The following is a 12,730-nucleotide window of genomic DNA, read 5'->3' as shown; positions in this document are numbered from 1 at the left end:
TGGAAAAAGAAGAGGAAGTTCTGAAGACACCTTGAGAGGAGGCAGACCTGTCTACATTTTGAGTTTCACCACCAAGAGTGGCTTCGGTATCTGTAGTCGGGTGTGGCGTTGAGCCTGCGACCTGGCACAGAAGACACCGCCAATGAAGTGTCGCCGGTAGGCAGGCTGCGAGGCCTCGCTGAGAACCGGACCACCTGTAGTCGGCACTGGCGTGGTGTCTGTAGAGGCCGCGGACCTCGTGTGTCGGTCCTTATCTTTGCGTTTTTTAGACAAAACTGGAGTCGGAGTATCCAACGACATAATATAGTTACATTTTTTGCCAAAATAGTGCTGGGCGAACTCCGCCCGACGCTTAATGGTGCGTTTGTTGAATGTAGCACAAAAACGACAGACCGAGACGTCGTGGTCTGGGCCTAAGCAAGGAATGCAGAGGGAATGAGAATCCTTGTGCGGTATTTGCTTCCCACATGAAATACAATTATTAACTTTTTCTGACATTGGTCTGAGGCAAGAAAAGTTTCCCCAACGGGGTACTTAGCTTACAAGAAGACTTCGGTTGCAAAATTTTCGTAATTTCAGGAGCTGGCCGACCGGCACTTGCGAACTGCTTCTGCTTCGAGCACCGCGCGGCAAGAAAGACTGAAGAAAATGGCGTCGACTGGTTCTTTTATACCCCTGTTGCACTGACGTCAGGGAAGAAGCGATGACAACCGACGCTGGACCTAGACTTTGGAATTCGGCCGACCGAGGACCCGCCTGACGGCAGGAGAACCCATCTGTTATGACTGCAGCTGTGTATGCACGATGAACATCACCATGATACATAGTAAGTTCTGGTGCAGTAATTCTGTCTTCCTGTGTATTTTTTCGAACAAAAATACAAATTGCTTGAGAATGCTTTTGTGTCATTACCACATTCTTGTAGTTGGAGGACTCTGCATGTGTTGTAACAGCCTTCTTCCCCTCGTATTTGACAGCAAAGGACTGTCGACTCTGTGTGCAGTTTGCTGTGTGATCATCATTTTTCGATAACCATGAAAAATCCTTGTTGGTGATCCACTCTTGCTTGAAAACACACGGCCTTCTGTTCTTTCTCTTAGGAGTGTCCGTTTTATGTGAATCAGAATTATCCACATCCAGTATTTGGATTTGTTACTATTACTAAAGTGTTCACTAAATTTCAAACACAATGCCATAATTAATGGGTACTAGCATCTAGTGACAAGTAGACGTGTTTTTACCGTCAAACGTCCTTAAGGGCTAAGTAAGCATATAAATCAGTCATCAAGCAAGTAGCCTAGATATGACAATGTCCTGGTCCTGTAGTAAAACAGGCAAATAGGCTAAGATAAAGTAATTAAAAGGAACATAGTCTTTTTAAACCACACACACTGACTTTCGACTCTCACAATACTCAACAAATCTCAGTATTCAAATATGTTTTACGGACAAGGGAGAAAGAAAAGAGCAGGTATGCAAATACCAGGAAAGGGACACTATATTATCGTAGTTATCACCTTATCTCTTATATGTGCACAGGTCAAAGGGTGTTTCATGATTCTAAGCAAGCAGCAAACCATCCCACACATATGAATCACCATGACAGTTCAAAGTCACTGAATGCACTTTAAACATTTTAGTCGACTGTCTCTTTTTGCAACATTTAGTATGAAGATGATATCAAACAGTCCAAGTACAACACTGGTGTAAAATATAACCCAAGTGTTTGAGCGCCATACCATTCTTGAACTACATTTCAAGACTAACATTGCAAGCATTACAATAACAGGTGAAGTAGTTTCTGAAGTCCCCCCCAAACATAATGTTTTATTCATTACTTTTCAAACTGTGGATCAAGAGTATCGTTGTCTCCCAACTATCCATCTTAAAATCTACAATGTAATTTTTTTCTCTAATATTTTAAAATATGACCAGCACTATTTATACAGTAGGCCGATCATGGAATTTAAACAAGTGCAGCATTTAATTTATAGGATTCATTTACCTGGTGTTGCCTCATGTTATGTTTCACTTTATAGCTGTCAACATAAATATAATGCTCAGTGCGGGGTCTTAATCACAAAAAAAATCTCCACTGATAGAATCATTTTCTATTACACCTGCATGCACTTAACCAGTACTCAGCAGCCCACACTTGTCTAGCAGCTCCCGGCTATGCTTACCAAAAACATTAGTCCGGCAATCACCTAGTCCTGGAAAGAAACTGACATCCTTTTGTAACTGGGCTGTCTGACGCTGTGACATCAAACATTTTCTCTCTGCGGCTCTGTGTTTGAGAGAAATTGTATGACTGTGTCTTACTTCTACACTGATCATACTGGTGACTGAACTCGTACCTGTCAATTGTACCTTATTACGAGGGACGTTACTCATTTTGAGTATTAAGTTCATGTTTCTCTCAGTTCCACATTGAAAGGCTCCCGCATTCAGTGTTAGAACTTTTTTAAACTGAGTTCCCTGATAATTTTAATACTGAGTCATTAATTAATAAAAACACCTTTTATAAGCATAAAGTAATGCCTTTTCTCTGTGTGAGCTTCATAGTTGAAGTTGTTTGTAAGTGTTCCACATTCATTTTACCCATTTGTTCCACATTATGAGAGGTAACGTACCTCATTTTGGAGATGGAAGGTTGGGGACTATGAACTGCCAACTTATACCCTCCAAAGATTCTAAGTAGAAGTTACCAACCATCACCAGTATGGTAACATTAATTATTGCAATATAGGACCAAATTACTAGGCAAATCTCATCCTAATTTGGACACTGGATGACAGTCAATTCCTGGACTTTCCAGGTGAATCTTGGATTGTTGGTAGCCCTAGTGAGGAGGTTCCTAGCATTGAGCAGTAACACCTTTAGGTTTCTTTGGGTTTTATTTGCTATGTTAGGTTTGTCAGTTTGGCATTGCCTAAAAAGGCTCTAAGTTTTAGCCAATGTTCAGAAGCCTGGGAAGATGGTTGCAGACCATCCTTTGCAAAGCAATGTTGTGTGTTAGCCATGTCCTCAAATGCTGACAGATATTGAATCCCCCATGGAAAGACACTAGAAACTAAGCCAATTTATTGAAGTCCACCATCATTTGTTTGTACTGTGGCATCATCCTTGGTGAAGGTAGAATGCGGAGAGATCAACCATTTCACTGTTCATACAGTCCAGGGAAGTGTGTCTAAGGCCATTAACTCCCACATGGACTGTGATGGAATCATACTGGTACCTGTGGTGTAGTGATTTGAGTGCGTGAGTAACTTGTCAGAGCTGCGCTGCAGATAAGCAGCTAACCGTTATCTTGTTCAGTGTGGTAAGTTGGGAATCTGTGTGTCATACAGTGGAGTCCCTATGACAAGAGTCTTAGGTAATGTGTTGACTTGTCTTGAGGGCTTTGCTCTTGGGGCTTCACTAGGTGTAGGAGTATGTGTGGTGTTTGGTGTTGCTTTTGGTGAGTGCTTTAGGGATTGCTGATGATAGACTTTACTGTTTATAAGCTTATTTGGTCTTTGAGGTTTGAGAAGATTGCTTTTTAGTGCCTCAGCATAGGTTGGTCTATGTATATGGTGAAAACTGTGTGGTGGATCTGGTGCATGTGTTCTTGACAACCTTGTTTGTGAGATTTTTGCCTCCAGTGAAATTGTTTGTTCATCCCTTGCATACTGTTTATTTTTTTTTAAGAATTAAACGGTAGTCTGTGAACATGAGACAATTGTACATTGTCTCAGGATGCCCATATCTACCAAGCTGGCTACAGAGACATTTGGAAAATGCATATCCATGTTGTCTGGACCTGTTTGGGTGGGCTACTGTAAGTCGTGGATTGGGTTGTACAGAGGTCTCCTTGGGTGGTCTCTGGAGTTTGGCACTACACCAAGTTAGATTGTGCTAAGATTTGACAGTAGTGCTGTTTAATTTGCAAACTAGCCGGGCTGTAAGCTTGTTTCCACACACCAGCTTTGTTTTAGCCTCACCAAGTTACCAATTTCATTTCTAAGGGAAGTTTTATAGAAAAAAATTACTTTCCTGAATGTTTGTGTCTGTACAAGACACTGCTAACCTCTTGATGTAATAACAGCAAGAAAGATTGCTAAAGAGTGTAATGCTACAACAAAACTTGAAATTGCCTTATTAAGGTATTTTAAGTATTGGGGACCTTTGGAATGATTTAAATGCAAAATCAACCAATAAAACAAAAGAAAAGCTGTAGCACTAAAGTTAAATGAAGTACAGAACAGTAAAACAAATCTCTTACCTGCCAAGGACAGAGCAGGATTAACTTCAGACCCCTTCAGAGTTTGGCTAGGGTGCCATGCAGGTATTAGCTCTGGGAAAATAAGCAGGAGACCGTTTGCAGTAAGGGAGGTTTGCAATACTGGATTTCCTTAGTGCACTGTCTCTGCAACTTGGTCAGATTTGGACAGTAGGCAGAAGGAAGCTGAGGGAATCAAATCCTAGGGATGTACATGTCTGGCTTCAAGAGAAGCATGACCTTTTCTCACTTACCTTTTTATTTTTTTATTTAGTTATCCTTTTTCCAAGGAGTTTCCCCATAATATAATGCAAGATGTCCTTCAAGGATGCATCTGCAGTCATAACATATGGGTTGTCCTGCCTCAGGCAGCCCTTTGGTCGGCCGGATTCCAAAGTCTGGGTCTGGCCTCGGCTGATGTCGCACTTTCCCCGACGTCAGAGCAACTGGGGTATAAAAGCATCAGCCGACGCCATTTTCCTCTGTCTTTCTTGCCGTGCGGTGCCCGAAGCAGAAGCAGTTCGCAAGTGCCGGTCGGTCAGATCCTGTGATTCAGCTACCGAAGACTTCGAAAAAGCTAAGTACCCCGTTGGGGACTCTTTCTTGCCTCAGCCGATGTCAGATAAAGTAAATAATTGTTTAACTTGTGGGAAACAAATACCTCATAAGGATTTCCACTCCTACTGCCTCCCTTGCTTAGGCCCAGACCACGACGTCTCGGCTTGTTCAGCCTGTGCTTCCTTCAACCGACGAACTCTTAGACGTCGGTCGGAGTTTGCAGGGGAATTTTTTGGGGCTAATTTTGCATATAAAATGCCGTTGGAGACTCCGACATCGCATTTGATGAAAAAACGGAAGGACAAGGACCGACACTCGCGGCCCGCGGTTTGGGCTGAAACCACAGTAAGGCCTTCCGCGAGTGTCTCGGTTTCGGCCGAAACAGAGTCCTCGGAGCTTTCTTCATCCGAATCCACTCAACCGACCACCGCGGCCCTGGAGGCCCCGGCTGAGTCGGCTTCTGAGCTACCTACCGAAACCAGTGTCCAGGAAATGTCCGACACCATACCTTTGGACAAATCTACTCCTGCACGTGGGGCAGCTAGACCCTCTGCTTCCATGTCCATTAAGGCCTTTTCCAGGGCTAAAGCTGCTAAACTTTCTAAAGCTTTGCCTCCCAAGCCTATCTCCCAGAGGCCTTCTTCCAGTTCTCAGATCCTCAGCCTTGCAGAGGATCTTATTTCTTTAATTAGAGGTTCTCAACCTCACCCGGACAGGGCCTCTCACCCACCACCAGACAAAAGGCCCAGGACTGAGCCCTCTGACCCACACTCTTCAGATGAGTCCACGGATGGATCTGACTTGTCAGATCACCAGGAGGAGGCTTATTCGCCCTATGAGGATTCTGATGCTGAAGAATCTATCCCTTGGGCCTCCCCTCCTGAAGAGTTTTCTTTTGGTAAGACTCTACACTCCATGAGAGAGCATTTCCAATGGCAGGGTCAGGAATTCTCTGATTCTAGAAAGAGATTAAGGACCTTCTTGCATTTGCCTCAACATAGGCCCTTAGCTATACCTCCTGTTTTGAATGTAATTGATGATGTGTACAATGATGTTAGTACAGCCCCTGATACTCTCCCTCTGGCACCTGCCAAATCTGATAGATACTACAGGGTCCCGGATTCTCATTTTCATCTGTATAAGGCCCATTCCGCAGACCCAGATACTATTTCTCAGGGCCCTAAAGGGGTTGCAGCTGACACTGCCAAAAATCCTCTACCTTCTGAAAGAGAGTCTAGAGCTTTAGAAAGATGGGGAAAGAAGGTATATACTTCTGCAACTCTTTCTGTCAGGGCATTAAATTGTCAATTTCATATGATACAGTGCCAAGAGTATTTGTTAGATGAACTGAATAAGAAGCTTTCTTCTTCTGAACCCCTTGACTGTAAATCCCTTCGGGATTTGGTACATAACTCACAGCAGGTTAGTAATCATTTCTTAAAGTGTGGTTGTGATGCACTGGAGGCTTCATGTAGGTCAGGTATGACTGGGGCAGTTATTCGCAGGAATGCCTGGCTGAAGGAACAATATTTGCCAGACCATGTTAAAGCTAAACTCCTGGATGCTCCAATGGAAAAACAAAAATTATTTGGCTCCTCGGCTCAGGAGGTCTTAAAAAAGTTTGAAGAAAAGGCAAAATCTGTGCAAACAGTTAAGGACTTTCTGCAAGTACAACCACCGAGATTCAGCAGAAACTGGCCTACTAAGAATTGGTCCTTTCCAGACTCGGACAGAGCCCAGAGAGGCAGGAACAGGCGCCCCAGAGGTAGAGGGCAATCTAGGGGCTCCTACAGAGGCCGTCAGTGGCAGCCTACCAACCAGAGAGGTAGTGCAGCAACAGCAACAACAACTTCTACACAAGGGCAGACTCAATGACTTTACTCTGATTCCGCCTACCAGGGCTCAATTGAAAGCACCCTTGGGCGGAAAGCTTGCTTTATTCTCAAAAAACTGGCATTATATTACAAGGGACACATGGACACTGCAAATAATAGACAAAGGATACAGGTTCCACTTCCACACTTTGCCAAGAAGAAATGGAATGCCAAACCTGCCACCAAATCAGAGGGCAGAGGCTTTAAAGCAGATCAACAACTTACTTCAAATGAAAGCCATAGAAAAGGTACCACTTTCAGAACAAGGCCAAGGATTTTACTCCAGACTATTCCTTGTCCCAAGAAAAGAAAATCAATGGAGGCCTATTCTCGACCTGTCCGCACTGAATACTTACCACATTGTGCCAAAATTCAAGATGCTGACCCTTCAGCAACTTCTTCCCATGCTGGGCAAGGAGTCTTGGCTGGTGACTCTAGATCTCAAGGAGGCATACCTGCATGTCCCTATTCGACCAAGTTGCAGACGACACCTCAGATTTCTTGCAGGATCAGAGCATTATCAATTCTCAGCATTGCCCTTTGGCTTATCTACTGCGCCCAGAGTATTCACGAAATGCCTGGCATCAGTAATTGCACACTGCAGACTTCAGGGGATTCAAATCTACCCATATCTGGACGACTGCCTAATACAAGCGGACAACAAGAAGAATTTGATAAAGGACTTGGCCTATGCCATCCACCTACTACAGGCCTTGGGATACACAGTCAACATCCAAAAATCAAGACTTGTTCCATCCCAAAGGATAACCTTTTTGGGTGCAGATCTGGACACAACCACCCAAATGGCCTTTCTCACAGAAGAAAAACAAAAACAACTTCCGGACTACTTCATGAATCTGACAAGACAAACTCAGCTAACTGCAAGGAAAATCCTGCAGGCCCTGGGTTACATGGCATCCTGTATAATTCTGATACCACAGGCCAGGCTGCATATGAGAAAATTACAATGGTACCTAAGGAGTGTATGGTCTCAGCACAGTCACAGTTTGGAAACTTTGATACCAATCATTCCTTGCCTTCAAAAGGAATTCCTGTGGTGGGCTCAAGCCTGCCAGTCCAACAGAGGGTTGCCTTTCAACAAACCAAAAACAAAACAAACCATCACCACGGACGCTTCAGACCGAGGATGGGGAGCACACATGGAGGGCAAATGTATCCAAGGCCTATGGTCCCAAGCACAGCTGCGCATGCACATAAACCAAAAGGAAATGCTAGCAGTGATACACGCAATCGAGGCCTTCAAACCTTTCCTGCATCAAGGCCACCTGTTAATAAGGACAGACAACACCACGGTCATGTGGTACATAAACAAGCAGGGAGGCACACACTCCTACCCTCTATGCAGGCTGACTATGAATCTATGGGAACTATGCCTGAAACTCAATATCCAACTACAGTCCCAGTTCGTGCCAGGAAAAGAAAATACACTGGCAGACAGCCTAAGCAGAACCACCATGGATGCACATGAATGGATACTGCACCCAGACATCTTCCAACTCATAACAAAAGCATGGGGAAAGCCGGAGATAGATCTGTTCGCCTCCCCCCTCAACCATCAACTGAAGACATTCTGCTCAAGAACCTACCACCCACAAGCTTGGAGGGTGGACTCCCTCTCTTTCAGCTGGAAAGCTCTAAAAGTATATGCCTTTCCACCTCTCCCATTAATGTCCAAGGTTTTACTGAAGATCAGGGCGGAACAACCAAGAGTGATTCTGATAGCACCAGACTGGCCAAGGCAGCACTGGTATCCATTATTGAGGAGCATGTCACAGGCGAAACCATGGCCTCTCCCCCTATGGCCTCTTCTTCTGACGCAGAACAAATTCAAGATAATGCATCCCAACTTAAAAACATTGCAGCTAACTGCCTGGAAAATTCCTTAACTCTCCCTCAAAATATTTTATCACAGAGAGTAAAGGACATTATTATGGAAGCTCGCAGGCCTTCCACAAGGAAGACATACTCAGCTAAATGGAAAAGATTTCTCATTTGGAACACAACAAAAGGCTTAGATGTGACAGTGGCAAGCATGACACATATTCTGGAATACTTAGCAGAATTGTTCCACAATGGCCTGTCCTATTCTTCCATTAAGATTCATGCCTCAGCAATTTCAGCAGAATACAATGTGAATCCACCTATCTTCTCGCACCCTCTCCTCAGGAAATTTCTGAGAGGGATCAAAAACATCAATCCCCCAAGAAAACCCCCTTTACCTGCTTGGGATCTCAACTTTGTGCTGGAGAAACTAACACTTCCTCCCTTTGAACCAGCAGCATCGGCGGATCTACAGTTTCTGTCTTGGAAAACTGCATTCCTTCTGGCCATAACTTCAGCAAGAAGAGTATCTGAGTTACAAGCTTTAATGGTAGTACAGCCATTTCTTATCTTTCATCAGGACAGAGTTTCACTAAGAACCAATCCTACTTTTATGCCAAAGGTGGTATTTAGGGTATCCCTGAACCAAGCTATTCACTTGCCTACTTTCTTCCCAAATCCACAGAATAGAGGGGAAAGACTTCAACACACCCTGGATATACACAGACAACTACGCTACTACTTGGACAGAACTAAAAGTAGCAGAAAGACTGACCAACTCCTTGTAGCATATGCAGCTGGGGTACAAGGAATAGCAATTTCCAAACAGACAATTTCAAAATGGATAGGAAATTGCATTTGCTTTTGTTACTCCTTTCATGGAAAGACAGTTCCTGCAAACATCAGGCCTCATTCCACAAGGGCCACGGCCACCACTACAGCCTTCCTAAGAGGGGTGGCGACCAAGGACATTTTAGAAGCTGCTACATGGAGCCCCATGCATACATTTGCCAAACATTACAATTTACCTTTATACTCCAGATCCAGAGCAGGTTTTGCTACTGCAGTCCTGCAGGGGATATTAACTACACTATCTTTTTCTTAGTACCTCCTCCCCCAGAATGGCTATGGTATTCTACCCATATGTTATGACTGCAGATGCATCCTTGAAGGACATAGTACAGTTTTGTACCTACCATAAATGTAGATGTCCGATAGGTATGCATCTGCAGTCAGGGTTACCCTCCCTCCTTCCCCTCTGTGGTATTCTTAGGGTACTTACCTCCATTAGCTAGCTGGGGGATCTATTATGGTGTATTTGTTTGTATATATATGTATATATTTTTTGGAAAATGTTTGGAATTTTACTGCATTCCTCCAAATTTGGCCTTCCTAGAGGGCACCTGGCATCTGGGGCAAGAAACACTGAGGAAAATGGTGTCGGCTGATGCTTTTATACCCCAGACGCTCTGATGTCGGGGAAAGTGCAACATCAGCCGAGGCCAGACCCAGACTTTGGAATCCGGACGACCGAAGGGCTGCCTGAGGCAGGACAACCCATATGTTATGACTGCAGATGCATACCTGTCGGACATCTACATTTATGGTAGGTACAAAACTGTACTTTATAGTATTCAGAATAGAATTTAAGTTGTATGCAAGTAATAATGCCTAACACGATGCACATTATTGTGGAAATGACTTACACTCAGGGTTATTCTGAGGCCTGACATCACTCTGCCTTAATGCTCTCCAGGGTGTTTTACTGTGAAAATAACACCCTCGAAGTGGTATAATCGTACAGTTTACCCATTCTGTAATCCCTAATACTAATACATATACAGAAATATGCGGTAAACCAAGTTTTCTTCTGAAGGCTGATTACAACCTTCTAATATGGATGCTTTTGTTACTAAATTGAAGATAGTAATACAGCTTGCAATTTGAACATTTTTCGTTCACTTTGCATAAACTCTGTTATAGAAAGTCACTTTCTATTGACCTTTTTGATGTAATTCCAGTCAGTTCTCTCTTTTGTTTTTCCTCCCACCATTGGTAGATTCTTGGACAGGTCCACCAGACATGCAGCCAAATCCTCATCTGGCCACAGCCATGCCAGCATAATCTTGCAGAGTACTTTCCATTCTGTAAGGATAGACTTGTAAATTTTTGCTGAATATCCTTGTTGAGGAAGTAATGAATTTGAGATGCATGTGAAGTCAAGATTTTATTATGTTCTGTGAAGGATATTGTGTTGAGAGTCTTTGTCCCATTACAAAATTTTTTGAATGGCTGTATTTTAATAATGTGTGTTTCTTGCTTTCTTGGAGTAAGTCTACTTTTTATAAGTGTTGTAAAGAAGCTACTTCCCTTTTACTGTTTGTATTCTTCTGCTACATTGCACTTACATCTTGCTTGGAAATTTGAAACACCATGGCACAGAGCCCAAGTCTCTGTCTGTGGAAAGTAACCTTTCACCAAAAGCAAACAAATCCATTGGAGGGGTAAGGGCACACAGAATTATAAAGAATCTGCTGGAGGATATAACAAAAGCAGGACTGGATGGGGGATGTACAAGGTTCTAGCATGTCACTTTCTAACATGGGTATAACATGGTTAGCTAACCTCCACTCCCACTGAGACATGTCCTTTAGGATTCTTCAGGATCTCCCTTGCCATATGTGTAAAGTGTACCCACAGTGTACCAGTAAATACAGAGGTTCTTTGACATATTTCATTATTTTGTGTCTCATTTAGGTATTAGTTTATTTTGAAAAACTTCATAGTTTTGTTATACTGCAAATATAATTGTGTTGGAGATTTGAGTGCTTTGTTTTAGTAATAATGTTTATTTTACAGATCTTACCAACATATTTGAATCATTCCTGCCTCAACTGTTGGCTTACCCTAATCCCATAGACCCTCTAAATGGCGATGCAGCAGCAATGTATCTTCATCGGCCAGAAGAATACAAACAGAAAATAAAAGGTAATTGAACAAAGGTCATGCTTCTGGCAGGAGCAAAACTGCATTTGAGCATGCTGCGGTTTTGGTACAAGATATGTAAAAATAAATAACTTGGCAGATAGTAGGAGTGCATATGGAGTCTATAGTTTATGTTCATGTGAAAGAAATGGAATATATGACTCCTTACCTGCATGAATCACATCAGGTGTACTGTCTTGAGTCATTGCCTTAAGTAGGCAAGAGACTGTAAGACAGTCTGGTTCATTAAAAATGCTAAATATTTTATCTCGGCAGAATCACTAAAGTAATGTGTATTTTTTGTGCTAAGGTGGCTGCATAGCACTGTTTCTTTGGCTTAGCGTAATGTCTCATTTAGCTCATTTCTAGTTTAAAAAAGTTTTAGCTTATTTTGATTCCTCATTCTTTTGTGATGTTGCTAGTGGCTCTTGTTGCTGACTCTGCTGTTACCAGTTGCTGTGACTTCGCTTTATCATGGACAAAACTTTAAAAAATGCAGTTAAGCGTGGGCGTAAGTGACATTCCAGTCGCGTAGAGGGATTAAACCATGACTACAGCCCAGCCTACCCAGGTTTGATTAGCAGAGCACTCAACTAGCAGAGCAGGAGGGAGGAATGAAAAGTACTATGGGCATTTCCTGTGCTGATCTCTGGTGAGGGCTAGGGATGTTATAATGAAAGGATGTGATTCCCATTACATGCTCACCCCTCAAATGCAACCATAGATGCCATGTTGGGAGGGGGGTGTAATGGGGAAGGCTGTTAAAGTGAGTATCCCCCAAATGAATGGAGACTGTTAGACCCCCCCCCCCCAGAACACCCTTAGGATCCATGCAGGCCCCAGCTATTTCAAAGCAAGTCCAGGGCACACAGGAGAAGCTGATAGACCTGTGTTGGATATGGTGCACTGAGTAGAAAGGCTGCAGGGTGACAAAAAGTGCTCAAAAACTTCTCCCACAAGATGCATATGATGCGTGTGGTCCACTTAGGCCATGAATACCTAAATATATCTTCAGACAGAAGATCGAAGCTCATCATTAAAGGTGTTCTTCCTGCTGACCAAGCACCTAGGCCTGAGAAGGAAGACAAAGATAAGGACAAGGAGAGCAAGAGACATGAGAACAAGGACCAGGCTTCTTCCTCTTCTCTGGTATCAAGTCATGAATTCTGACCTTCCTCAGTGCTGAAACCTAAATCCCTTTCCTTAGAAG

The 12,730-nt window shown here is 43.2% G+C and overlaps 1 protein-coding gene across 1 annotated transcript in view; it reads left to right on the top strand.

Moving 5' to 3' along the window:
• The window catches only part of UBE2H (ubiquitin conjugating enzyme E2 H), a 940,085-nt gene that overhangs the window by 875,668 nt on the left and 51,687 nt on the right, over nucleotides 1–12,730 (top strand). The window contains exon 6 of the mRNA XM_044088848.1: nucleotides 11,395–11,523. Coding sequence (XP_043944783.1) covers nucleotides 11,395–11,523 — 129 coding nt within the window. The remainder of the gene's footprint in view (nucleotides 1–11,394; nucleotides 11,524–12,730) is intronic.

Source organism: Protopterus annectens, chromosome 11.part0 (genome assembly GCF_019279795.1).
Source record: "Protopterus annectens isolate FY-2018-M chromosome 11.part0, PAN1.0, whole genome shotgun sequence".
NCBI classification, from domain to species: domain Eukaryota; kingdom Metazoa; phylum Chordata; order Ceratodontiformes; family Protopteridae; genus Protopterus; species Protopterus annectens.
Note: the sequence above shows the minus strand (reverse complement) of the source record. Positions and strands in the feature narration are given on the sequence as shown.